Source organism: Bufo gargarizans, chromosome 3 (genome assembly GCF_014858855.1).
Source record: "Bufo gargarizans isolate SCDJY-AF-19 chromosome 3, ASM1485885v1, whole genome shotgun sequence".
NCBI lineage: Eukaryota > Metazoa > Chordata > Amphibia > Anura > Bufonidae > Bufo > Bufo gargarizans.
This window is the reverse complement of record NC_058082.1, coordinates 194,773,632-194,801,307: the sequence shown is the minus strand read 5'-3', so window position 1 is coordinate 194,801,307 and position 27,676 is coordinate 194,773,632. Positions and strand designations below refer to the sequence as shown.

General features: G+C 45.4%; 1 protein-coding gene across 1 annotated transcript in view; it reads right to left on the bottom strand.

Moving 5' to 3' along the window:
* Positions 1-392: 392 nt before the first annotated feature.
* LOC122932922 (coagulation factor X-like) overlaps positions 393-27,676 on the bottom strand; it is a 42,920-nt gene continuing 15,636 nt past the window's right edge. Inside the window, exons 7-9 of the mRNA XM_044287608.1 lie at positions 20,150-20,409; positions 14,631-14,748; positions 393-1,405 (exon numbers count right to left, since the gene is read on the bottom strand). Coding sequence (XP_044143543.1) covers positions 858-1,405; positions 14,631-14,748; positions 20,150-20,409 — 926 coding nt within the window. The 3' untranslated portion in view covers positions 393-857. The remainder of the gene's footprint in view (positions 1,406-14,630; positions 14,749-20,149; positions 20,410-27,676) is intronic.

Sequence of the window (27,676 nt, the reverse complement as noted above, 5' to 3'; positions counted from 1 at the left end):
AGAATGTACTATATCTGAAAAAAATGGGCAATGAGACTAAGGCGCCTCATACACATGACCATTGTCTGCCGGTGCCTGTATTGCGACTCGCAAATAGCCGGGTCCGCATTTACTTGAAGATGCGTGCCTCCGCACCGCAAAAAAAAAGTAGTGCATGTGCATGGATCGCGGACCCCTTTCAAGTGAATGCGTCTGCATACGGCGGCCACATAGTCGGTGACCGTGCATTGTGGACCACAATTTGCAATCCGCAGCACGGGCACAGGCACAGGCCAACAACGGCTGTGTGCATGAGGCCTAATAATAATGTTGAATCTGTTATATGATTATCCAGTATCTCCTGGTGAACAATTAAGAACATTTTTTACAAGAGAGTAAGACACATTACAAGATGTAGTAAGTCAACTTTATTAATGCTGTCCATATATTTCAATATTACTGAATTGCCATGATAATGCAAAAGCAAACAGTGATCCATGCTTATTAGTATTAATAAACAACCATATTGCTAGAGCTGACATTGCCAGAAGGTCTAGGACTGATTATACTTCGTTGCTTCTGTTTCTTTCTTATTAGGTATGCTAAGCAATGCACTAAAATGAGGTTTGGGGCTGTAGGCTCATAGCCAAAAAATCTGAACTAGTACAATTATTACTTTCCAATTAGGTAAAGACTTGAATTATGAGAATATTTGGACCACAGAAATACATTAAAATTATGTGTTAGTTGCCAGACCTTACAACTACTGAACCATCAAGAAAGTGTTTTAATAAATTGTAGCATATTGACTTGTTATTTGGTGGAGTATATTAGTAAAGCTTCAACGAAGCTGAGGGGTAGCTGGTTTTTTGGGGAAATCACTGGTGCCTTTTCAATACCCCTCTAAGCCATTTATTTAATTTGGATACTTTTGTGTACACACCATATTTGCCTTGTTGTGCACAACCTTCTCCCCAACTAACAATTCCTGTCACAAAATAGGTGTCTTTGTATGGGGTGACATGTGGACCACCGCTGTCTCCCTGACAAGCATCTTTCACCTCCTTGTCATAGCCAGCACAAAACATGTTTTCTGTGATTGTGAACTTACTGGATTCTTTGCATGTTTGCCTACTAATGTAGGGTACGTGAAGCATCTGAAGTTTTGTGGCCTGAAGCCCTCTTTCATGAAGACGTCCAAAACCGCTCACCATTGCCTGCCTCTCATTCATCAGGACTTGTTCAGCAAAATCAGGATCAGGGAGGCATGCCGGTATGATGTTAACAGTGAAGTTTATGGCGTCTTTCAGTTTTACCACAGCTATGTCAAAGTCATAGGTCAACCTGACAAATTTAGGGTGTATAATTATCTTATCCACCTTGTGTACTGATTCAGTACCATCCTTCTCACGTGTATTTATTTCTCCTGCAAAATGAGGCAAAATAGGGTTAGTCTTGGTTGGTTTCAAATGCAAAGGATGACTTTTATCTAAGAAAAAAAAACATGTCACTAGTGCCACCTGTGACGAACTGCGACCGCCGCGGCCACAATACGTCACGAAACCGTCACAGCGCCCCTAGTGGTCAATCCGCAAACAGGCCTTTCAGCCGCTTTCAGCACACCGACAGTCTAACTTGAGTCCGTACAGTCGATAGGCTGAAAGTGCAGGGATTGGACCGCCGATTGACCGCAAGTAAGCGTATGAGCGACCGGAACAGAACCACACACAGGGTAGTTTAACTGCCACCACCTTGCAATTTATGGGAGCAAGGAACCCACTATCTGGATAACAGAACCAAGTAGCTTTATCTTCGGAGAGGCTAGGGTAAGTTTTTGAAAACAGGCATATGGCTAGAGAAATGACTTGGAGGTCCGTTGCAGGGTTAAAGTCCAAGAAACCTTTGTCAAGTGTAATAATCCGAATATGCCTACAGCCAACAGGTTCTCTGGCTGAGGCCCTCTTCAGGTGTTGTTAAAAGTGGAGAACTCCTTTAGCAGATTCTAGGTCTTTGTTATAAAGGGTCCCAGAATCAAGGCGGGGAATGGAGAGTCCGCCTGCTGGGCAGGCTGTATTCCTGAGGTGATTGTCAGTTCTGAAATATGGCATGTGCCATATCGCGGGATGTCTCCGCTGTACACCAGTAACAAGCACATATTCACATTCCCCACATAATATGACTATTATAACTGGTTCTATGATGAGGTAACACAATAACTTTACCTGTGCATCTCCTAGAGTTATGTTTGTCATATGTAAATGTCCAGTGAATTCTGAGGGACACGATGACGTAATTTTTACGTTCGTAAGATGCCTGGTCTCTCTTAAAAAGGGTAAAAATCATATCCCAGATTCATGTTTCAATATGGGAACCTTGGTGCCGGTCTGTCTGAATCAAGCTAGCCTACAAGCCCCTTATGGCAGCGACACCAAATGGCTCCCCCCAGGTGTAGTCTTCACACCTAGCTGTGATATCTCTGCAGAAAGGGAAGTTCTTTTGTCAACCTAAGAAAACCAGCTGTAATTGCGTTATCTGCTGGGCATCTATTGACTGACTTGAACAAAAGGACCATTTTGTTCTCTGGGTACACAGAAGGAGACGCTCTGAGTAATCAAATTGTAGGTTCTTGGGCCTAGGGAAATAAATACTGTTTAGTAGACCTACTGATCAATAAGGGAGAGTAATATTGATAATATTGGGAGGACGGTTCAGTATTCTCGCGGATCATCCGTGACACCTCCCCCCGCGTCCGCGGCTAACATCCGTCCACAAGACGGGTGGCGTCGCCGCTAACCTGCGCTGAACGGTCTGGATCGCCGTTGCACCGGGATAAGCCATCCGCATTTTGATGTCTGCTGCCTGCCCTGTGCTGGATGGTAAAACCGTACTGCTGCAGCGACAAGCTCCAACGTAGGAGCTTCCCGTTGGACCCCGCAGTACGGTTCAGCCAACTGAGAGTATTATGGTCCGTAATGATTGTGAAGGAGCGGCCGTACAGATAGGATTGAAGCTTCTGTAGGGCCCACACAATCGCCAGACACTCCTTTTCTGTAGTTGAGTACGAGACTTCTCGGGGAAGAAGTTTCCGGCTCAAGTACAGGAGAGGATGCTCGTCCCCTTTTCCATCCACCTGGCTTAAGACAGCGCCGAGACCGTAATCTGATGCGTCGGTTTGCACTATGAACCGACGGCTGAAATCTGGGGCTTGAAGCACAGGGGCGCTAGTTAACGCCTGCTTCAAGGCTCGGAAGGCGTTCTCACACTCAGGGGTCCACGTAACCACTTTCGGGTGCTTCTTGCCAGTGGCATCCGTCAGGGGCTTCGCGATGGCACTATAGGCAGGTACAAACTTCCTATAGTAGCCCTCGGTCCCCAGGAATGCCTGAACCTGTCGCTTGGTGATAGGCCGAGGCCACGCTAAGATGGCGTCAACCTTTCCCCTGTCCGGTTTCAGGGTGTTCCCTCCCACTCGGTGCCCTAAATACTGGTCTTCCGTCATGCCGATCTGACACTTACTTGGCTTAACTGTCAAATTGGCTGCAGCCAACCGTTGCAGTACCTGGGACAGATGTTTGAGATGTTCTTCCCAGGTGGGGCCAAACACCTCAATATCGTCCAAATATGCTGCAGCGAACGGTTGCATTTCCTCCTGCAGGTCGTTCATAGCCCGCTGGAACGTGGCAGGCGCGTTTTTCATTCCAAAGGGCATCGTCGTAAATTCGAAGAGCCCGAAGGGAGTAATAAAGGCTGACTTCTGCCGCGCGTCCGGGGCAAGAGGGATCTGCCAGTACCCCCGGCTCAGATCCATGATTGATAGATAGCTGGCAGCCGCCAGCTTATCTAGCATCTCATCGATGCAAGGCATGGGGTAGGCGTCTGTAGTGGTTACAGCGTTCAACTTCCGGTAGTCCACGCAGAACCGCGTTGTCTTGTCTTTCTTGGGTACCAAGACGACGGGTGCCGCCCATGGACTACAGGACCGCTGAACAACCCCCAGGTCTAGCATTTTCCCCACCTCACGCTGCATGTCTGCCTGCACCTCCGGAGAGACCCGATAGGCGGATTGCTTGATGGGGGGATGTGTTCCGGTATCTACCCGGTGAGCGACCAGATTGGTCTGTCCTGGGATACCTGAGAAGGTCTGGTGGTACCGACCTAACACCTCCTGTAACTGCTCTCTCTGGGACGGGGTGAGCTGCGGGTTGACATTTATGTCCCCTTCCATCTCCCGGGTGTCAGACAGCAGATCTACCAGAGGGTCTGTCTCGCCCTGTTCTAACCGGCTGCACACTGGGAGTACATACTGGGTTCTATTGTGGTGAGCCTTCAGCATGTTAATGTGAAAGGCCTTCTGTTTTCTACCCCCCATGTTCACCAAGTATGTCAGGGGGTTCAAACGCTTTTCTATGGTGTATGGCCCCTCCCATGCCGCCTGTAACTTATTGTGCCGTATGGGAAGAAGGGCATAGACCTTGTCTCCTGTTTCAAATGCCCGGTCTCCTGCAGTGCGGTCGTACCATAGTTTCTGTTTGGCCTGGGCCTGGGCCAGATTTTCCGTTACCATGGCAGAGAGTGACTCTATTTTGTCTCTGAACTTCAGGACATAATCCACTACAGAGACATCCGTGGTATCACCTTTGCCTTCCCACGTCTCTCGCATCAGCTGTAGTGGCCCTCGGACGTTCCTGCCATACAGGAGTTCAAACGGGGAGAACCCGGTGGACTCCTGCGGTACTTCCCTGTTGGCAAACAGCAGATGAGGTAGGTACCATTCCCAGTCCCCACCCTGCGACTCAACGAACGTGGCCAGCATCTGCTTTAATGACGCGTTAAAGCGCTCGCAGAGGCCGTTGGTTTGCGGGTGGTACGGACTGGAGACGAGGTGCGTCATCTGGATGTTTGCCGCTAGGACGTCCATCAGTTCAGACATTAACTGGGGTCCCTGATCTGTGAGCATCTCCGCAGGGAACCCTACACGTGAAAATATGGTAATTAGCGCGTCTGCTACCTTGTCTGCCCTCAGGGAGGAGAGGGCGACCGCATCCGGGTAGCGAGTCGCGTAATCCACCAGCGTCAAGATGTATCTCTTGCCGCTGCGGCTGGGAATGGGCAGAGGTCCAATTATGTCAACTGCCACTCGGCGAAATGGCTCACTTATGATTGGCAGTGAACACAAGGGAGCCTCCCTATCAGCTCGGCGTTCTTCACGCTCCGCCATGTACTGCAGGTACTTTACCGGGTCAGTGTCCATTAGTTTTTGGAGGGCCTGCTGTATCATAGGGTCCGTACAAATAGATAGTCCGGTACTGGCCGGTTCCGGGCGAGTACTTAAAGAAAAATTAGGATCTGTACTGAAATACTGCGCTGGGGGGCCAACAGGGCCCGCAGGATGTTCCCCCTCCAAGTAGTCAGGATTCTCAGTCTCTGGTTCCTCAGGACTTGAGTCAGATGGGCCGGTGTCTCCCGCAGTAGACACATCCAACAGCCGCAGTTGTTCACTATCCCATCGGAACAAGTCTTTTATCAGGTCGGTCTTCGTCTTGCGACCGATTTCGATGCCGTGTTCTTGGCACAGATTTTCCAGATCTGCCAAGCACATTTTCACGCCGAATAAAAGATAGATAAAGAAATTTGGTTTGGTTCTGTGTGTGGTTCTAAACACATGCAAAAAAGAATCCCAGTAGCCTGCCTACCAATATGTGACAAACTGCGACCGCCGCGGCCACAATACATCACGAAACCGTCACAGCGCCCCTAGTGGTCAATCCGCAAACAGGCCTCTCAGCCACTTTCAGCACACCGACAGTCTAACTTGAGTCCGTACAGTCAATAGGCTGAAAGCGCAGGGATTGGACCGCCGATTGACCGCAAGTAAGCGCGTGAGCGACCGGAACAGAACCACACACAGGGTAGTTTAACTGCCACCACCTTGCAATTTATGGGAGCAAGGAACCCACTATCTGGATAACAGAACCGAGTACATTTTTCTTCGGAGAGGCTAGGGTAAGTTTTTACAGTGTTTGAAAACAGGCATATGGCTAGAGAAATGACTTGGAGGTCATTCATTATATATATATATATATATATATATATATATACAGTACAGACCAAAAGTTTGGACACACCTTCTCATTCAAAGAGTTTTCTTTATTTTCATGACTAAGAAAATTGTAGATTCACATTGAAGACATCAAAACTATGAATTAACACATGTGGAATTATATACTTATCAAAAAAGTATGAAACAACTGAAAATATGTCATATTCTAGGTTCTTCAAAGTAGCCGCCTTTTGCTTTGATTACTGCTTTGCACACTCTTGGCATTCTCTTGATGAGCTTCAAGAGGTAGTCACCTGAAATGGTTTTCACTTCACAGGTGTGCCCTGTCAGGTTTAATAAGTGGGATTTCTTGCCTTATAAATGGGGTTAGGACTATCAGTTGCGTTGTGGAGAAGTCAGGTGGATACACAGCTAATAGTCCTACTGAATAGACTGTTAGAATTTGTATTATGGCAAGAAAAAAACAAAGTAAAGAAAAACAAGTGCCCATCATTACTTTAAGAAATGAAGGTCAGTCAGTCTGAAAAATTGGGAAAACTTTGAAAGTGTCCCAAAGTGCAGTCACAAAAACCATCAAGCGCTACAAAGAAACTGGCTCACATGTGGACCGCTCCAGGAAAGGAAGACCAAGAGTCACCTCTGCTGCGGAGGATAAGTTCATCCGAGTTACCAGCCTCAGAAATCGCAGGTTAACAGCAGCTCAGATTAGAGACCAGGTCAATGCCACACAGAGTTCTAGCAGCAGACACATCTCTAGAAACAACTGTTAAGAGGAGACTGTGTGAATCAGGCCTTCATGGTAGAATATCTGCTAGGAAACCACTGCTAAGGACAGACAACAAGCAGAAGAGACTTGTTTGGGCTAAAGAACACAAGGAATGGACATTACACCAGTGGAAATCTGTGCTTTGGTCTGATGAGTCCAAATTTGAGATCTTTGGTTCCAACCACGGTGTCTTTGTGCAACGCAGAAAAGGTGAACAGATGGACTCTACATGCCTGGTTCCCACAGTGAAGCATGGAGGAGGAGGTGTGATGGTGTGGGGGTGCTTTGCTGGTGACACTGTTGGGGATTTATTCAAAATTGAAGGCATACTGAACCAGCATGGCTACCACAGCATCTTGCAGCGGCATGCTAGTCCATCCGGTTTGCGTTTAGTTGGACCATCATTTATTTTTCAACAGGACAATGACCCCCAAACACACCTCCAGGCTGTGTAAGGGCTATTTGACCATGAAGGAGAGTGATGGGGTACTGCGCCAGATGACCTGGCCTCCACAGTCACCGGACCTGAACCCAATCGAGATGGTTTGGGGTGAGCTGGACCGCAGAGTGAAGGCAAAAGGGCCAACAAGTACTAAGCATCTCTGGGAACTCCTTCAAGATTGTTGGAAGACCATTTCAGATGACTACCTCTTGAAGCTCATCAAGAGAATGCCAAGAGTGTGCAAAGCAGTAATCAAAGCAAAAGGTGGCTACTTTGAAGAACCTAGAATATGACATATTTTCAGTTGTTTCACACTTTTTTGTTATGTATATAATTCCATATGTGTTAATTCATAGTTTTGATGCCTTCAGTGTGAATCTACAATTTTCATAGTCATGAAAATAAAGAAAACTCTTAGAATGAGAAGGTGTGTCCAAACTTTTGGTCTGTACTGTATATATATATATATACAATACAAATTATCAAGATGTACAGTCATTATTAAAACAATAATCAAGGAAAGTATAGTCCAATAACAAAAAGGGAGAAAAGAAAGAAAATACTTATTTTCCGCAGAAGAGATATCTGTTAGTGAAATAGTCCGTTGCAGGGTTAAAGTCCAAGAAACCTTTGTCCAGTGTAATAATCCGAATATGCCTACAGCCCACAGGTTCTCTGGCTGAGGCCCTCTTCAGGTGTTGTTAAAAGTGGAGAACCCCTTTAGCAGATTCTAGGTCTTTGTTATAAAGGGTCCCAGAATCAAGGCGGGGAATGGAGAGCCCGTCTGCTGGGGCAGGCTGTATTCCTGAGGTGAATGTCAGTTCTGAAATATGGCATGTGCCATATCGCGGGATGTCTCCGCTGTACACAAGTAACAAGCACATATTCACAGTCCCCACAAAATATGGATTACAGGGATACCAAATATGACTATTATAACTGGTTCTATGATGAGGTAACACCATAACTTTACCTGTGCATCTCCTAGAGTTATGTTTGTCATATGTAAATGTCCAGTAAATTCTGAGTGACACGATGACGTAATTTTTACGTCCGTAAGATGCCTGGTCTCTCTTAAAAAGGGTAAAAATCATATCCCAGATTCATGTTTCAATCTGGAAACCTTGGTGCCGGCCTGTCTGAATCAAGCTAGCCTACAAGCCCCTTATGGCAGCGACACCAAATGGCTCCCCCCAGGTGATATCTCTGCAGAAAGGGAAGTTCTTTTGTCAACCTAAGAAAACCAGCTGTAATTGCGTTATCTACTGGGCATCTATTGACTGACTTGAACAAAAGGACCATTTTGTTCTCTGGGTACACAGAAGGAGACGCTCTGAGTAATCAAATTGTAGGTTCTGGGGCCTAGGGAAATAAATACTGTTTAGTAGACCTACTGATCAATAAGGGAGAGTAATATTGATAATATTGGGAGCAGGGGCGTTGTTAGGTCAAAACATTCGGGGCTCAAGCCCCGAATGTTTTGACCAGTGCCCCGAATGTTATGCTGGCAGTCATTTCCACACAATCTCCTGCACAGCCCGGAGCCTGACTCCGCCCACTCATGTGACTGATCACGTGCTCCTGACATCATGAAAGGTCCTTCTGCCCACTAGTAACTATCAACTCCTGAGGTAGGACATGTGAATGGAGCATTTCTAGGTGCATGTTTTGGCTGTATTCTGCCCCCTGTACTGTACCCCCTATGCTGCACTGTGTGTGCCTCCTGCCCTGTACTGTACCCCCCCATGCTGTACTGTGTATACCCCCTGCCCTGTACTGTACCACATTTGCTGTGTTTTGCCCCCTGCTTTGTACTGTGCACCCCATGCTGTATTCTGCGCCCCTGCCCTATGCTGCACTGTGTGTGCGCCTCCTGTCCTGTACTGTACCCCCTATAATGCACTGTGCCCCCTATGCTGCACTGTGTGCCCCCTGCCCTGTATTGCGCCTGCTATGCTGTACTGTACCCCCTGCCCTTTAGTGTGCCCCCTATGCTGCATTGTACCCCTATGCTGCACTGTGCGTCCCCCCCCTTGCCCTGTACTGTATCCCCTATACTATACTGTGCCCTGTACATTGCAACCTCCCTTCTCTGTCTCTAGTGCTTGCCACTTGGCACTATCATGGCACACTAAGGCCGGTTTTACATCACGTTTTGCCATTCGTCTAATGCAGGGGTAGGCAACCTACGGCACTCCAGCTGTTGTGAAACTACAACTCCCAGCATGCATTATTGCTCTGCTCTTCTCATAACTCACATAGAAATTAATAGAACATGCTGGGAATTGTGGTTTCGCAAAAGCTGGAGTGCCGAAGGTTGCTGACCCCTGGTAATGTATACATAAAATGTATGTGTTAACAGGTGACTCAGACTGACACCATCAAAAAATAATGATACGTTAATGTATACATTATTTTTTTTACAGACTTTGCAGGATACAAAGTGTAGTGTGCTGCGCTTTTGTATCCCATTTTCCAACGTAAACATTAAAGGGGTTGTCCGGGATCAAACGTATTTTTTTAAAAACGTCTTACTCACATTTAGTAGGCGAGTCTATGTTGCCAAGATGGTTTTAGATAGCTTTCACATTGGAGCATGGCTCCTACAGTCCCCAACAGATTGTTTACATATCTGTTTATCTTTGCGATCAGTTCCTGCCGCACGGCACTATGGGTCCCAGTGCAGCCCGGCATCTCCTGGTTTCTATTGTCTAACATCGCACCCCTGCACTCCCCCTCATACATATTCATGCTTCCTGCAAGTCGTCCACTCCTCCATCGATCCGCCCCCTCATACATATGCATCCTCCTGCCTCATATTCCTCCCCCATATGTACAGTCAATAAAGCTCCATGCCTGGTGATGTCACCGGACTGGAGGGGCGGGGCTTAGCGCGATGTCGGCCGGCCAAGTTACCGCCCCTCCATCCTCCCTGCATAATTACCTAGGCTGCCAGTGACGTCACCGGGCTCCCTGAGCAGCGGAAGAGGAGGCTTTGCTAGCCTGCCAGGGACCCGGTACGTCACTGAATACAAGAAAATACTCCCTTCTGGCCAAGAATTTACTGGATAAAACCTGGGCTTGAGAAATATGTTCAAAAGGTATGACATGCATGTTTGTAATGTGTATGTCAGTCTATTACTATTAGAACAATGTCCCCAATCCCGGACAACCCCTTTAAACGGATGGCAAAAATGTGATGTGAACTCTCCCTTACATATGCACATATAGGATGCCAGGATAGTCATGGAGGGGAGGGGGGCATACAAAATTTTGCTGTGGGGCCCAGTCAGTTCTAGCTACGCCCCTGGCTTGCACAGTCGGCCGCTCTGACTCTCCTGCACTGCACAGCCCCGCCATCCTAATCCGTATCCTGCAGTAACTGAACTTTAAAACAGCGCTTATGATCTCATTACTATCTTACACACTCAGCTCCGGAAACATGCAGTGCTGGTGGCGCTCGCTCACTGATGTCACGCGCCTGCTCCTCCCACTAGGCGGTGCAGGCCGTGACGTCAGTGAGTGAGCGCCGCCCGCACTGCCTGTTACTGGAGCTGAGTGTCTAAGTCAAGATAGTAATGAGATGTGCGCTGATTTAAAGTTATGTTACTGCAGGATACGGATTACTGAGGGGATGATCGGTGGGGTTGCCCAGACGGCTAGGCCCTTCACAGTAGTTATTAACCCGTTTCAGCAGTCCTCCATTCACTGAAGGGGGGACTGATGAAAGGGCTTAATAACTACTGTGAAGGGAGGACTGCTGAAAGGGGTTAATAACTACTGTGAAGGCCCATGGGGGCGTGGCTTCATGGGGAGGTGGCGTGGCTTCCTAGGGGCGTGATACAATGGGCTTGTGCCCCGGATGTTTTCAGATCCTAGCAACGCCCCTGATTGGGAGGACGGTTCAGTATTCTCGCGGATCATCCGTGACACCACCTATTGGAAGTGACTCCCCATGAGAAAAGATCCAACTTTACAACAAGCCCTTACAACTAGCCAAGCCAAATAGCCATCCATAGATGGCTGTTTTGGGGTGTTTGCCCCTCATCAGTATGGAGTAGGATTCTGGCTGGCTCAGTGCGATGCCTTGGAAGTAGCTTAGGCAGCGTGCTGAATCTCCTTAGGGACCAGTCCTGTACGGAGACTTAATGGAAGTACTCCATGGTAGTGAGACTTATTGGCAATGTTCCATGGGAAATGAATATGCAAAGAAGTTCTACTCTGTATTGACGAGGGGCAAGCACCTTGAAATGGCTGTCTACAAATGGATAGCTGGCTTGGCTATATTCCCAAGGCTTGTTAGAAATACGGATTTCGACTTATCGGGAGCCACTTCCAATAGGTGGCGCTGGCGAGATGGTTCTCTTTCTTGGGAGATACCTCTCTGCATATAAGTCTCCATACCATGGTGTACTTCCAGTAAGTCTCCATAGAGGACTGGTCTCTTTAAGGAGATTAAGCACCCTGCCTAAATTGATAACCAAATAGAGATGAGTGAATTCATTATAAATTAATCAAACTTGTCTCAAATTTCCAGCCGAATCTGAACCTTTTGCGATTTGATTCAGACAAATCTCTCAAAGTGACAGCCACTATTTTGCAAGTGAGAAGTTAAGGCATCTGACACCAAAAAGGGATACCTTTTGGACTTTAAAAAAAATCCAACAGAGCAGTGTTATTAAACAGGTTGTTTATTACACCAGGTACTATCCTTTTACCCATAGCCATATATGTCCCTCCTTGTCACTTTGACATTACTAATACTTTCTGGGGCATAAAGAGTATGAAAGTGGTTGGATACAGTGTCATACACAGATTTTTAGGGCAATATGAATGAGCACTTTTAATTTGAGTAGAATTGACTAGTTCCTGAATAGAGTCTGCCAACCGATTCATTGCAATTCGACCCAAATTGAATTTCAGCGATTTTTCACTCATCTCTATAACCAAAAATTGAATAAGTAGAAAATATATATATTTTTGCTTGGTATTATTATTGCTAACTTTGCTTTACATTCCACCATATGCTATCATTTTCAATTACACCAGTCTCGGCACTGATTTGCAAAGCCAACTAAGTGGACAAGAGTATAGATTAAAGGGGAGTCCACAAAATCGTAGATTAGTAAATATGCAAATATGCTAAAATAGTACAAGATGCGGTTGTTGCTTTGTCGGTTCGATCTTATAGCCAATTGGTGTCGGATTATTTTAGTCCCACGAATTCTCAATAGGTCATAGCTTAGAAGCACATTATTTTCACTTTATCTGCCAGTTTCCTTCGGTTTATATTGTTAAATAACCTTTAACACTTTAGTACAACAACAAATTTGACGACTTTGTTGCACTAATACTTCAGTTGTACTGTTGATTGGTGCTTATAAGATGTTAATACTTATTTAGTCCAATTAATGCTGTAACAGATTTCAGTTATGCTGTAAGTTTGTAGTTAATATGTGAGTAAGATGTTGGATTCGGCCACATGTGATCAATTCAGCCACATGTATCAAGATATGTCACGGTAGTCACTATGTTCGTGCAGGACTTAATATGTTCCTATAGTACTTACTGCATTTATGCAGCCCTTGATGTTTATGTGTAGTACTCAATACGTACTCAATATGTGCGTGGTGGCGGTCTGTGGAGGGTCGGTTCACAAGGCAGTGTGGATGGAAGCTTAGAAGCACAACTATGGTTATAATTTTTCACCAAGTGCAGGCGTCCCGGAGAATTCAGAGCGCATGCGCCAGAGAAAATCACAGCCAGCTAGGGTGCAGGTCCAGCGCAAAAACGGAACAGTCATGTGCATGAGGCCTTACTCACATATTAACTATGGACTAACAGCATAACTAAAATCTGTTACAGCATTAATTGGACTAAATAAGTGTTGTATTAACATCTTAAGCACCAATCAACAGTACAACTGAAGTATTAGTGCAACAAAGTCGTCAAATTCGTTGTTACACTAAAGTGTTAAAGATTATTTAACGATATAAACCGAAGGAAGCTGGCAGATAAAGTGAAAATAATGTGCTTCTAAGCTATGCCCTATTGAGTATTTATGGGACTAAAATAATCCGACACCAATGGGCTATAAGATCTAACCTAACATAGCAACAACCGCATCTTGTACTATTTTAGTATATTTTTTTAATTTTACATGCGTGAGCTCTGCATTTAAAGGACTGGGATCACTAAACTGAAGCTATGAATTCTATTTTTTACTAAATGATTCTATGTATTGTATGAAATATAAATGTGTATATGTATTTTATTAATTGTTGAATAAGTAAAGGCACATGCAAATGAATGTGAGCCGGCCTATTTGTCTTCAATGCCATAATTCAACAAAGCTAATGCGGTGCTACCATTCCGAAGTTTCTGACTTGTAGTAAAATGTGGGTATGAAAGGGATGTGGGTGTGAAGGGTGACATTGCACTGCAGCAATTCCATGGACAGAGAGGCATCTCACCAAGTTTTGCATGGCATGGATTAAAGAGGTTCCACAGACTAAACATAGTGGATAGATCATTAATATCAGATCAGTGAGGGTTGGACACCTGGTACCCCTGCCGATCAGATGTTTTGCAGACAGCTCTGTACGCTGCCCGGGTACCGCAGCTCAGGTGCCATTCCAGTAATTGGGAGTTGAGCCTCAGTACGCCGGTGCTGGAAACTGCACAGTCTACAGAGCTGCTTCTTCTGCACACATTGTTGGCTTTGGATGCCAGATGTCGGACCCCCTCTCATGTGATATTGATGACCTTGATGATCATTAATTTCTGTACCCCGGAGAACACCACTAATGTAATCTATAGAGGAGACATCATATTTTTGCAGCTTTTATAAACATTTCCCGTGATGCCATTTTTATACTACATCTTAATCATTTTACTAATATTTGCAGCAGGATGGCAACAGAATGAACATTTTTATAGGCTAATACCTTCTCTTTACCTCCTGCTCTTACATTTTGTGATAGATCACAGATTTGTCTTATGTCTATATACACCTTTCCATTTATAGGCTCCTTGATGTCCACAGTGTTAGTGTATTATATATTATGTATTCTATACTGATATAAATTATGATATATCATAAGACTTCTAACTGTATGGAATTGTTGAAGGACTTTCCATGAAACTGACTAAAAGGAGTCATGAAAAGTTTACACATTAAGCGTATGAAACCTGTCATCTTATTTTCATGTTGCAATTAAAGGGTTAGTCCAGAATTAGAAAAACGGCTACTTTCTTCCATAAACAGTGCTATGCCTGTCCACAGGTTGTGTGGGATATCGCTGCTTATCCCCATTCACTTCAGTGTTTTTCTAACCCTGCTCAACCCACACAAATAAATACTTGCTGATCGGGATACTTACCTACGATAACTTTAAAGTACTTTGTCTGGTTCATGCAGTGGGCTGCTGTGAGAATAAACTGACTGGACAGGATCGTTCCTCCACAGAATGGCTCATCATCTTCACTGAACAGGACAGCCTGCATTGATTTACCAAATTAGATTTTAGTATATACATACAGTACAGACCAAAAATTTGGACACACCTTGTCATTCAAAGAGTTTTCTTTATTTTCATGACTATGAAAATTGTAGATTCACACTGAAGGCATCAAAACTATGAATTAACACATGTGGAATTATATACATAACAAAAAAGTGTGAAACAACTGAAAATATGTCATATTCTAGGTTCTTCAAAGTAGCCATCTTTTGCTTTGATTACTGCTTTGCACACTCTTGGCATTTTCTTGATAAGCATCAAGAGTAATGGTTTTCACTTCACAGGTGTGCCCTGTCAGGTTTAATAAGTGGGATTTCTTGCCTTATAAATGGGGTTGGGACCATCAGTTGCGTTGTGGAGAAGTCAGGTGGATACACAGCTGATAGTCCTACTGAATGGACTGTTAGAATTTGTATTATGGCAAGAAAAAAGTAGCTAAGTAAAGAAAAACGAGTGGCCATCATTACTTAAAGAAATGAAGGTCAGTCAGTCCAAAAAATTGGGAAAACTTTGAAAGTGTCCCCAAGTGCAGTCACAAAAACCATCAAGTGCTACAAAGAAACTGGCTCACATGCGGACCGCCCCAGGAAAGGAAGACCAAGAGTCACCTCTGCTGCGGAGGATAAGTTCATCCGAGTTACCAGCCTCAGAAATCGCAGGTTAACAGCAGCTCAGATTAGAGACCAGGTCAATGCCACACAGAGTTCTAGCAGCAGACACATCTCTAGAACAACTGTTAAGAGGAGACTGTGTGAATCAGGCCTTCATGGTAGAATATCTGCTAGGAAACCACTGCTAAGGACAGGCAACAAGCAGAAGAGACTTGTTTGGGCTAAAGAACACAAGGAATGGACATTAGACCAGTGAAAATCTGTGCTTTGGTCTGATGAGTCCAAATTTGAGATCTTTGGTTCCAACCACCGTGTCTTTGTGCGACGCAGAAAAGGTGAACGGATGGACTCTACATGCCTGGTTCCCACCGTGAAGCATGGAGGAGGAGGTGTGATGGTGTGGGGGTGCTTTGCTGGTGACACTGTTGGGGATTTTTTCAAAATTGAAGGCATACTGAACCAGCATGGCTGCCACAGCATCTTGCAGCGGCATGCTATTCCATCCGGTTTGTGTTTAGTTGGACCATCATTAAATTTTTAACAGGACAATGACCCCAAACACACCTCGAGGCTGTGTAAGGGCTATTTGACCATGAAGGAGAGTGATGGGGTACTGCGCCAGATGACCTGGCCTCCACAGTCACCGGACCTGAACCCAATCGAGATGGTTTGGGGTGAGCTGGACCGCAGAGTGAAGGCAAAAGGGCCAACAAGTGCTAAGCATCTCTGGGAACTCCTTCAAGACTGTTGGAAGACCATTTCAGGTGACTACCTCTTGAAGCTCATCAAGAGAATGCCAAGAGTGTGCTAAGCAGTAATCAAAGCAAAAGGTGGCTACTTTGAAGAACCTAGAATATGACATATTTTCAGTTGTTTCACACTTTTTTGTTATGTATATAATTCCACATGTGTTAATTCATAGTTTTGATGCCTTCAGTGTGAATCTACAATTTTCATAGTCATGAAAATAAAGAAAACTCTTTGAATGAGAAGGTGTGTCCAAACTTTTGGTCTGTACTGTAGGTTAAATAAATCACTTCAGTATTCATTTTTTATTTTTTACTTAAAAGTGTTTGTCCCAAAACAGCATTTTGCAAGAGTGGGATTCAAATATTGAATATATTCCCTACTTGGCAGACTAAAATATGCATGTGAAGTGCCTGTGGTGTAGTGCACCTAAACAAGTGGCATACTTTCCATTGAGGAAGACCACTTGGCTGCTGTCAGGGACCGGGTGCTGACCTGTTTCTCCTGTTCCCAATTCATTGCATTTTTCATCAGTTGCTCAGTGCACAGAGATTATTTACAGCTTCCATTGAAATCAATGGTAACTGTATACATTCCAATCCACTCACTTCTCCATAGTGATGGCTACAGGCAGTTTGTTTTGTGATGCAGGAGATTTATCACTATATTTAAGCCACTTGTCTGGTGTATATACATTGAGATATTGCTCAAAAATACTTATCAAAGTGATACAAATGAATTTATAATGAAAGTGAGCAGTTAGGAAAGTTCAAGTAATGTATGAAGAAGCAAACTGAAGAGGCACTAAAACTGGAAGCTGTAGGAAAAGCTATATATATGTTTTTTTATATATTTCTTTTTAAATATATTTTTAAACCCAAATGAGTAGAATGCAATTATAAAAATGGATTCCTAAGGTGTCCATAGCCTTTAAACAGGTTCCGTCACCAAGATCAACCCTATACAACCAGGCATATATTCTGGTAGGGTTGATGAAGCTAAGTAAAACAACACCTTTCTTCGCAGTATTGGAGCACCAGTAGGCGAGTTCATGCTGTTTAAGCGCTGCTCTAGCAATGCCCCTGGTACTCCATACTAATGCCTCCATCCTTATAAACATGTACCCTCCCCTTAGATTGACAGTGCTAGATGAGAGTCTAGTGCTGATATCTCGCTCTGCGCACTAGGTCCCTAGCATGGTGCATGCGCACCATGTCTTCTAATACTTGCCGAGCAGCAAAGATAATTAGTGCACTCGTGACATAACTGAATCCGGAAGTGGAGGTGCTGTCAGCTTCATCTGCAGTTACCTCCACTTCCAGGTTCGGTGACATCACCTAGCCATAATAGGGAACCAGTGCGCAAGCATGAGAGATCAGCACTAGACTCATGTCTAGTGCTGTCAATCTGTGCTGAGGGAGGCATGTTTATAAGGATGGAAGCTTCAGTATGGAGCACCAGGGGTGTTGCTGGAGCGGTGCTCAAACCACATAAGCCCCCTCCTGGTGCTCCAATGACTAACTTGCATAAAAATAAAAGTGCCAATTGCTCCTGAACGCAAGCACATACACTGCAAAGAAAGGTATTGTTTTACTCAGCTTCATCAATCTTATCAGGATATACTGTATGCCTGGTTGTATAGGGTTGATCCTGGTGACAGAGCCTCTTTAACCAGCTCAGGACCGCCGTACGCAGGATTGCGTCCTGGCGGCAGCCCTGTTATTCCGAGTGGATGCGCCGGCGAGGCGAGATTTCCTGTGAACACGCGCACACAGGCGCGCGCGTTCACAGGATCGGCCGGTAAGCGAGTGGATCTACAGCCTGCCAGCGGCGATCGTTCGCTGGCAGGCTGTAGATGCGATTTTATTAACCCCTAACAGGTATATTAGACGCTATTTTGATAACAGCGTCTAATATACCTGCTACCTGGTCCTCTGGTGGTCCCTTTTGCTTGGATCGACCACCAGAGGACACAGGCAGCTCTGTAATAAGTAGCACCAAGCACCACACTACACTACACCCCCCCATGTCACTTATTAACCCCTTATTAACCCCTGATCACCACATATAGACTCCCTGATCACCCCCCCCTGTCATTGATCACCCCCTGTAAGGCTCCATTCAGACGTCCGTATGTGTTTTACGGATCCACGGATCAGATCCGCAAAACACATACGGACGTCTGAATGGAGCCTTACAGGGGGGTGATCAATGATAGGGGGGTGATCACCCCCTATACACTCCCTGATCACCCCCTGTCATTGATCACTCCCCTGTCATTGATCACCCCCCTGTAAGGCTCCATTCAGACGTCCGTATGTGTTTTACGGATCCACGCATCCATGGATCGGATCCGCAAAACACATACGGACGTCTGAATGGAGCCTTACAGGGGGGTGATCAATGACAGGGTGGTGATCACCCCATATAGACTCCTTGATCACCCCCCTGTCATTGATCACCCCCCTGTAAGGCTCCATTCAGACATTTTTTTGGCACAAGTTAGTTTTTGTTTCTTACAAAGAAGACACCCCAAGGTATTCCGTGAGGGGCATGGCGAGTTCCTAGAATTTTTTTTTTTCTTACAAAGTCTCATATTCGACTAACTTGTGACAAAAAATAAAAACTTCCATGAACTTACTATGCCCATCACAAAATACCTTGGGGTGTCTTCTTTCCAAAATGAGGTCACTTGTGGGTTAGTTATACTGCCCTGGCATTTTAGGGGCCCAAATGCGTGCAAAGTAGTTTGAAATCAAAATGTGTAAAAAATGGCCTGTGAAATCCGAAAGGTGCTCTTTGGAATGTGGGCCACTTTGCCCACCTAGGCTGCAAAAAAGTGTCACACATGTGGTATCGCCGTACTCAGGAGAAGTTGGGCAATGTGTTTTGGGGTGTCATTTTACATATACCCATGCTGGGTGAGATAAATATCTCAGCAAAAGACAATTTTTCCCATTTTTTTTATACAAAGTTGGCATTTGACCGAGCTATTTATCTCACCCAGCACGGGTATATGTAAAATGACACCCCAAAACACATTCCCCAACTTCTTCTGAGTACGGCAATACCACATGTGTGACACTTTTTTGCAGCCAAGGTGGGCAAAGGGACCCAAATTCCAAAGAGCACCTTTAGGATTTCACAGGTCATTTTTTACACATTTTGATTTCAAACTACTTCGCACGCATTTGGGCCCCTAAAATGCCAGGGCAGTATAACTACCCCACAAGTGACCCCATTTTGGAAAGAAGACACCCCAAGGTATTTCATGATGGGCTTAGTGAGTTCATGGAAGTTTTTGTTTTTTGTCCCAAGTTAGTGGAATATGAGACTTTGTAAGGAAAAAGAAAAAAAAACATAATTTTCCGCTAACTTGTGACAAAAAAATAAAAAGTTCTATGAACTCACTATGCCCATCAGCGAATACCTTAGGGTGTCTACTTTCCGAAATGGGGTCATTTGTGGGGGTTTTCTACTGTCTGGGCATTGTAGAACCTCAGGAAACATGACAGGTGCTCAGAAAGTCAGAGCTGCTTCAAAAAGCGGAAATTCACATTTTTGTACCATAGTTTGTAAACGCTATAACTTTTACCCAAACCATTTTTTTTACCCAAATTTTTTTTTATCAAAGACATGTAGAATAATAAATTTAGCGAAAAATTTATATATGGATGTCGTTTTTGAAAGTGAAAAATGTCATTTTTTTGCAAAAAAAATTTCGTTAAATTTCGATTAATAACAAAAAAAGTAAAAATGTCAGCAGCAATGAAATACCACCAAATGAAAGCTCTATTAGTGAGAAGAAAAGGAGGTAAAATTCATTTGGGTGGTAAGTTGCAAGACCGAGCAATAAACGGTGAAAGTAGTGTAGTGCAGAATTGCAAAAAAGTGGTCTGGTCATTAAGGGGGTTTAAGCTAGGGGGGCTGAGGTGGTTAAATAAAGCTCTTCTCAGGGCACCAGAGATTGTGTGTTTACAGTCATGAGGTGTATAAATCTACATTTAATCCATTATTTACCTGCCATGGGCATTCTCCAAATTTGCAGTCTGTGCCACCCACAATCCTCTCAATTGGGTTGTGGTTATCCAGTTTTTCAGATAAAGATGCATCAGGAAGTCTGTCTTCAGCCTGGAGGTTTTTTTCGGGGGATGTGGAGTCAGCGTGACTTGCAGGAGAGTTGCTTATCTTTGAACCAGCTGTGTGGTTTGTACTGTCCACTTCCTCACTTACTGACCTCTTGAATCTGAAGCCCGCTCTTCTTCCGCAGGGATATTTTTCTGTAACACATAGCCAAGATTAAAAAGTTATGGAAGTGCGCAAATTCTGACAATGACAGCGCACTAGAAAATACAAGAAACATGTACCTAAAATCGATCAGTTTTATTTCACAGTTATTATATTCGTTTTTTGAGTCATTCATTGATCATTCATGATGTATACTTTGTATGGAGAAGATAAATGCATGGAGAATTCATATTTCTGTGTTTTCATGTTTAGGACATGTTAACTAAAAAGGATAATCTTCAGGGAGCATGAGAGAGTGCCCACTGCAATCAATAGATACAATGGAGACCTATTAATTCCAATTGGTGCCTTGCTATGCACTGCAGATCTATGATATGCAGCTGTTTAACTATGCAGCTTCCAAGCTAACCTCTCTCATTAATCAATAGAACAGTGGGTGTGCATGAGTAATAACACTCTTTCTGGCCACAATATGACTTGTATCTGGCATTTTTTTAAATCAGTTTTCCTCTGTGCATGCTGAATGTCTCGTTTTCAGTTCTCCCAGGGATGGTGCATGGAGAGTAGCTGGAGAGTAGAGGAGAATCTGCTTCCTACAATTCCCTTACTCACCCAGAAACAACCCCAGTATTGTGAAGGTCATTACAGAGAAGTACTGATCTGTATGGTTGTAAACAAAGCACTTGAGCTGAGATATCAAATTCCTATTAAGCTGCAGCAGTTTATTTGATGTCTCTCCTTGAGTCCTGTCACACTCAGCTCCTACTCACTCCACCCCCCTCCCCTCTCCATAGACTTGTATTTACATGTGTAATGTGATTCTTCTGTGGAGCTGATTCATACTGGAGATATTTTTCAAAGTGAAAGGCAATTAGTGGGGGTAAACAGCTAATAACATGATAGCTAGAAATCTCTTTCTGATACGATGATAAGACTTATTGCAAAGTTTCTTATGGTCGCTTTTACTTTTGATTTATGCAAATTTGTGTGAAAAGTTAGTGACCATTTAATATTATTGCAAGGCGCATAGGGTTATTAATTTATCAACCTTATGTACTTCACATTAATTTCCCTCACTTGTCTTACATTAATACTGTTTTGTCTCACAATAGTCCTACTAAAGGTACATTGACATGATGTAGAATGGTGCTATTAAAAACAATAAATGTAATTGTGATACGCTGCAGCAAAGACTCGTGTTTTGCCATCTCCACCCGATCTGACATCTGCTGTATGCATGCCACCCAAAAACCAGCAAGTATCTTCCATGTGGTCATATTAATTAGACTAGGATATGTTTGTGATACTTGATTGGCATTGGCAGTTGCCTACCTTTTAAATTGGCCCGCTTTGATGGAACATTGCTTAGCTCCCTAAGGGTACCTTCACATCCTTAGGTGCAAATAGTCAAGATAAAAAATAGCATTCTGGATACAGCTCCCACAAAGATCTTTGTGGTTCAAATTACAAATAAACCCTTTCTAGTCTAAACTTATCCTGCAGTCATGTTTTACTCTACTTCCTCTGCTCCCACAGTGTCAGACTGCATACAAACACACCCAATAAACAAGAAGAAAGGTTGTACATTTATATTTTATACATTTCTAATATAAATAACAGAGTTGAATTGTTATTTTGTTAGTTAATAAATGGACAGGTTAGGAGAGCAGACAGGTCCTCTTTAATCAAGTAGTAAGTCTGAATGTTTTCTTGAAATCCATTGGGTTTGTTCTTAAAGATGTCAATTTAGTTAATTGCTATCCCTCCATTGGTTTAAAACAATAGCCAACAGCATACATGCTGAAAGATCACCATTAGTGTTGGTCGAGCACCAAAGTGCTCGGGTGCTCGAGTAGAACACCTCGGGATGCTCGGGTGCTCTACCGAGCACCCGAGCACAATGGAAGTCAATGGGAGAACCAGAGCATTAAACCAGAACCCCCTGCTCTGAAGAGGGGAGGGTCTCTGTTTCACAGGAAAAGGTCAGAAATTGATGAAAACACCACTGAAATGGTTCAGGAATTGCATGGAGAGGATGTCTGGATGCATCTTGGACTCCCAGGTCACTGCTGGGAATGATGTTGTCAGAGTAGTACACCGCTTTTACAGACTGACAATAATACACACCAAACTGTAGATAAAATCAAGCTGACCATGTAAAAAAGTTTGTGGGCGAGGGCCTGTTGCCGAGCTGACATCTAAAAGATTTTGTGGGTGAGGGCCTGCTGCCGAGCTGACCATCTAAAAAAGTTTGTGGGCGAGGGCCTGCTGCTGAGCTGACCATCTAAAAAATTTTGTGGGCGAGGGCCTGCTGCCAAGCTGACCATCTAAAAAAATTTGTGGACGAGGGCCTGCTGCAGTAACTAACCATCTAAAAAAAATTGTGGGCGAGGGCCTGTTGCCAAGCTGACCATGTAAAAAAATTTATGGGCGAGGGCCTGCTGCCGAGCTGACCATCTAAAAAATGTTGTGGGTGAGGGCCTGCTGGTGACCCTATAAAACATAATGGGTGAGGGCCTGCTGCTGAGCTGACCCTCTAAAACAATAGGAGCAAGGGCAGCCTAATAAGCATGTTGATATGATGGAGGAGGAGGACAAGAAAAGGGAGATTGAACCATATACCCTTTTTAGGGGTGGAAGGGCTGCATGGGAATACAGTGTATTCAATACACCATAAAAGCCACATTTAAAGTGCCTTTATGTTCAGCTGCTTTCTTCTGGTGGAGTAGAGAAGTCAGGGGCAATTCAGGCCCTGTTCATTTTTATAAGAGTCCATCGGTCTGCATTTTCTGTTGACAGGTGGATGCGCTTATCAGTTTTTATGCCCCCAGCAGCACTAAATACACACTCTGACAAAACGCTGGCGGCGGGGCAGGCCAGCACCTCCAAGGCGTAAAGCGCCAGTTCCTTCCACATGTGCAGATTGGGCACCCAATAGTTGTAAGGCACACAGGGATTACTAAGGAGGGTAACACGGTCTGCTACGTACTCCTTCACCATCTTCCAAAATTTAGGTGACACTAGGCCGCGCATCAGGTTGAGGGTGCTGGTGGGGTGTCATAAAACTGTCCCAAGCCTTGGAGAGTGTTGCCCTGCCTCTGTTGGAACTGCTGTGTGTTCCACTCGTCTTCCCTCCTCAGTTGACAAAGGAACTACGTACTCTGCAGCCAGCGTTGTCTGCTGGAAATTTTTGGAGCAATTTTTCCACAAGGAGCTTTTGGTATTGCACTATTTTGCTTGTCCTCTCCTTCACAAGAATGACAGATGAGAAGCTATCTTTATAACAGGGGTCGAGAAGGGTGAACAACCAGTGACCGGTGTTGACCAAAATGCGTACAACGCCAGGTTCACGGGAAAGGCTGCATAACATAAATTCAGCCATGTGTGCCAGAGTCCCAACGGACAACACTTGTCCTCATCAGGAGGATGACTCTCAATCTCCTTATCCTCTTCCTCCTCTTCTACCCATCCACGCTGAACTGATGGAATAAAACTTCCATGGGTACTGCCCTCTGTAACAGAGGCAACAGTCTCCTGCTCCTCCTCATCATTCAATTCGTGCTGAGAAGACGAACTGAGGGTGGTCTGGCTATCACCCTGTGTACTTTCTTCCCCCATTTCCACCTCTTCCACATGCAAAGCGCCAGCCTTCATTGTGAGCAGCAAGCGTTTTATTAGACACAAAAGTGGGATGGTTACGCTGATAATAGCGTTATCGCCGCTCACCATCTGTGTTGATTCCTCAAAGTTGTGTAAAACCTCACAGAGGTCAGACATCCATGCCCACTTCTCGCTTGTGAAGAGTGGAAGCTGACTGGAAAGGCGACGACCATGTTGCAGATGGTATTCTACTACTGCCCTCTGCTGCTCACAAAGTCTGGCCAACATGTGGAACGTGGAGTTTAAGCGTGTCCTCACGTCACCCAACAGTCGTGAGCTGGCAATTGCAAGCGCTGCATTGTTGCCAGACTGGCGGAAGCTGTCGATGACTTTCGGTAATGGGCACACGCGGCGCACTTTCACCAGTAGCTCAGGCAAATTTGGGTAGGTTTTGAGAAACCGCTGAATCACTAAGTTAAACACGTGGGCTTGGCATGGTATGTGTGTGAGCTTGCCGAGCTCGAAAGCCGCCACCAAGTTACGGCCATTATTAGACACAACCATGCCTGGTTGTAGGTTGAGTGGCAAGAGCCACAGCTTAGTCTGGTCCTGTAAGGGAGTCTGCGGTTCCGCTTCCCTTGTGGGCAGATATGTTGGAGCGTCCGCATGGGTGCCGGAGGGAGGGCTGCAGGGATCTCGGAGGCAGACTTGCCGGACTGTTGGCAATACGTTGCGGACGGTCCTGCCTCCGGTTTCTCCTGCGGGTTCCGTTCCGGCGACTATGCTGGCTCGATCCCGTGCCGAGTCAGTTGGGCGTCGGCGCGCACGCACGAGGGGTGATTCGCAAAGGAATGCGCGGCCGAGGCAGGTAAAGCATCTGTGCACAAATTCAAAGTTGATTAGGGATTTGCTGTGCAGGTTCTAATGAGTAGGATAATCTCATGACCTATGAGGTTCTGACAAGCAGCACTCTGTGATTGGCCAGCAGGTGTTTAAAAGGTGATCTCCCTGGCTGATCAGTGCTCACTATTGTCTCTATAACCTGAAAGTATGCTGGTTCAGATCCACTAAGGCTACTTTCACACTAGCGTTCGGGGCTCAGCTTGTGAGTTCCGTTTGAAGGCTCTCACAAGCGGCCCCGAACGGATCCGTCCAGCCCTAATGCATTCTGAGTGGATGCGGATCCGCTCAGAATGCATCAGTCTGGCACCGTTTGTCCTCCGCTCCGCTCAGCAGGCGGACACCCGAACGCTGCTTGCAGCGTTTTGGTGTCCGCCTGGCCGTGCGGAAGCAAACAGATCCGTCCAGACTTACAATGTAAGTCAATGGGGACGGATCCGTTTGAAGTTGACACAATATGGCTCAATTTTCAAACGGATCCGTCCCCCATTGACATTCAATGTAAAGTCAAAACTGATCCGTTTGCATTATAATTATTTTTTTTTTCATGGTAATGCAAACGGATCCGTTCTGAACGGATCTAAGCGTTTGCATTATAGGTGCGGATCCGTCTGTGCAGATACCAGACGAATCCGCACCTAAACACAGGTGTAAAAGTAGCCTAAGTTTGTTCCATGCATGAATGCTGTGTGTCTTCAGCTAGTGAATGCCTCTGGAAACCTCGTCTCTGCTCTACAGTTGCACCGTGTGTGGCCTCGGATTGGACCTTGGATACTTCACTGTCTCATCCTTAGGTACCTGGTTTCACTGACTTTTCTGTATGAACTTTAGCCTAGTCTGGCTTTTCTCTGACGTTTTCCCACAGAGGTTATTATTTGGACTACGTTATTTCTGTATGATCTCTGGCTTGGACTTTACTGCTGTGTTTTCAATAAATCCACGTTTGTTCAAATCTTTGCCTGGTTGCTTGGGGTCCTGCAGCATTACAGGTCCCTTATCCCCTGCAAAAAGGAGGCTGAGGAGGAGGAGGGGGGTGGGGGTTGCAGCCACTAATGTAGATGGCGGCGGAAACCCTGATGGAAGTAGGGCCCGCAATCCTTGGCGTCAGTAGCACCTGTGCCATCCCAGGGTATGACTCGCTCCCGGCCTCCACAACGTTCACCCAGTGTGCCATCAGGGAAATGTAGCGTCCCTGGCCAAAAGCACTTGTCCATGTGTCAGTCGTTAAGTGGACCTTCCCAATAACTGCGTTGGTCAGGGCACAGGTGAGGTTACAGGACACATGCTGGTGTAAGGCTGGGACTGTACACTGTGAAAAATATTGGCGGCTGGGGACAGAGTACTGTGGGACAGCCGCCGCCAACAGGCGGCGGAAATCCTCAGTGTCCACAAGCCTAAATGGCAACATTTCCAGGGCCAGCAATTTGGAAAGGTGCTCATTTAGTGCGTGGGTAGGTGGCTGGGTATTTGCGCTTTCATTCAAAGCCCTGGGGTATAGACATCTGTATACTGCGCTAGGACACAGAAGTGGATGTGCTAGCTGATGGTGCTTGCGAAGGTCCAGGTGCATGGCGGGAGGTATCCGGGCCCTCGTCTTCGACAGGGTATTGGCTAGCATGTAACACAGGGGAAGAGGAGGCAGTGGTGTGACCCTCAGACACTGATTGTGGACCCAGGTGTTCGGCCCACCTATTAGGGTGCTTTGATGCCATGTAGCGGATCATGCTGGTGGTGGTAAAGTTGCTAGTGTTCACGCCCCTGCTCATTTTGGTACGGCACAGGTTTCAAATGACAATTCATTTATCGTCCGCACTTTCCTCAAAAAAGCGCCAGACTGTGGAACACCTACCCCATGGCAAGGGAGATTGCCGCAAGGGAGTGCTCCGGGGAACAGTTGCGGGCCTGTTTGGTGTGGCTCGCCTTCTCCCTTTTGTCAACCTACTGCCTCTTCCAGCCTGTTGCAGTGCTGCGGATCCCTCCCCCTCTGTACTGCTGTCCTCGCTCGGCTTGCCACCTTCCCAGGTTGGGTCAGTGACTTCATCATCCAGCAGCTCCTCTTCCACTTCCTCACTCTGGTCATCCTCCTTACTTGTTGACCTAACAAAAACCTCAGTTATTGACAACTGTGTCTCATCCTCATCATCAACCTCTTGAGACACTAATTGCGGTTGACTTATTGGCAACTGTGTCTCATCATCATCATCCACCTCGTGAAACACTAATTGCCATTCCCCACCATCATTTTCTTCTGACTGTGGATGCTGGGAGTCTGGGAATCAGGGCACATGATCTCCTCACGTCCCTCTTAAAAAGTCCCTCTTAAAAAACGTGAGTGAAAGGAGTATCAGGGTGAGGATTCTGTTGACCAGACTCTTGGCTACTGAGACTGGACTTGGAAGACAGGGTGGTGCTTAACCGACTGGAAGCATTATCTGCTGCAATCCAACCGACCACCTGGTCGCACTGGTCTGACTTCGAGACTGGTGTCCTGCGCTGCCCTGCAAACTGGGACATGAAGCTTGGTATCGTGCATGAGTGTGTTTCTTGTGCTCTGGCAGCAGGCACAGTTTCACCGCGCCCAGGCCCCTGGCCTCTGCATGCACCATCAGCTGCACGGCCACTTACCCGTCCCTTACTGCTCGTCTTGCGCATATTGAATGGTATATATGCTTGCAAGTATGTCACACGTACAGTAGCGCATGTTTTATAAGTGTTTGCGCAAATAAAGTACACAGAATGTCACAGATATTTTTAGGATGCGCACATGTTAAATAGGAGGTATAGCGCAAGTAATGTCGC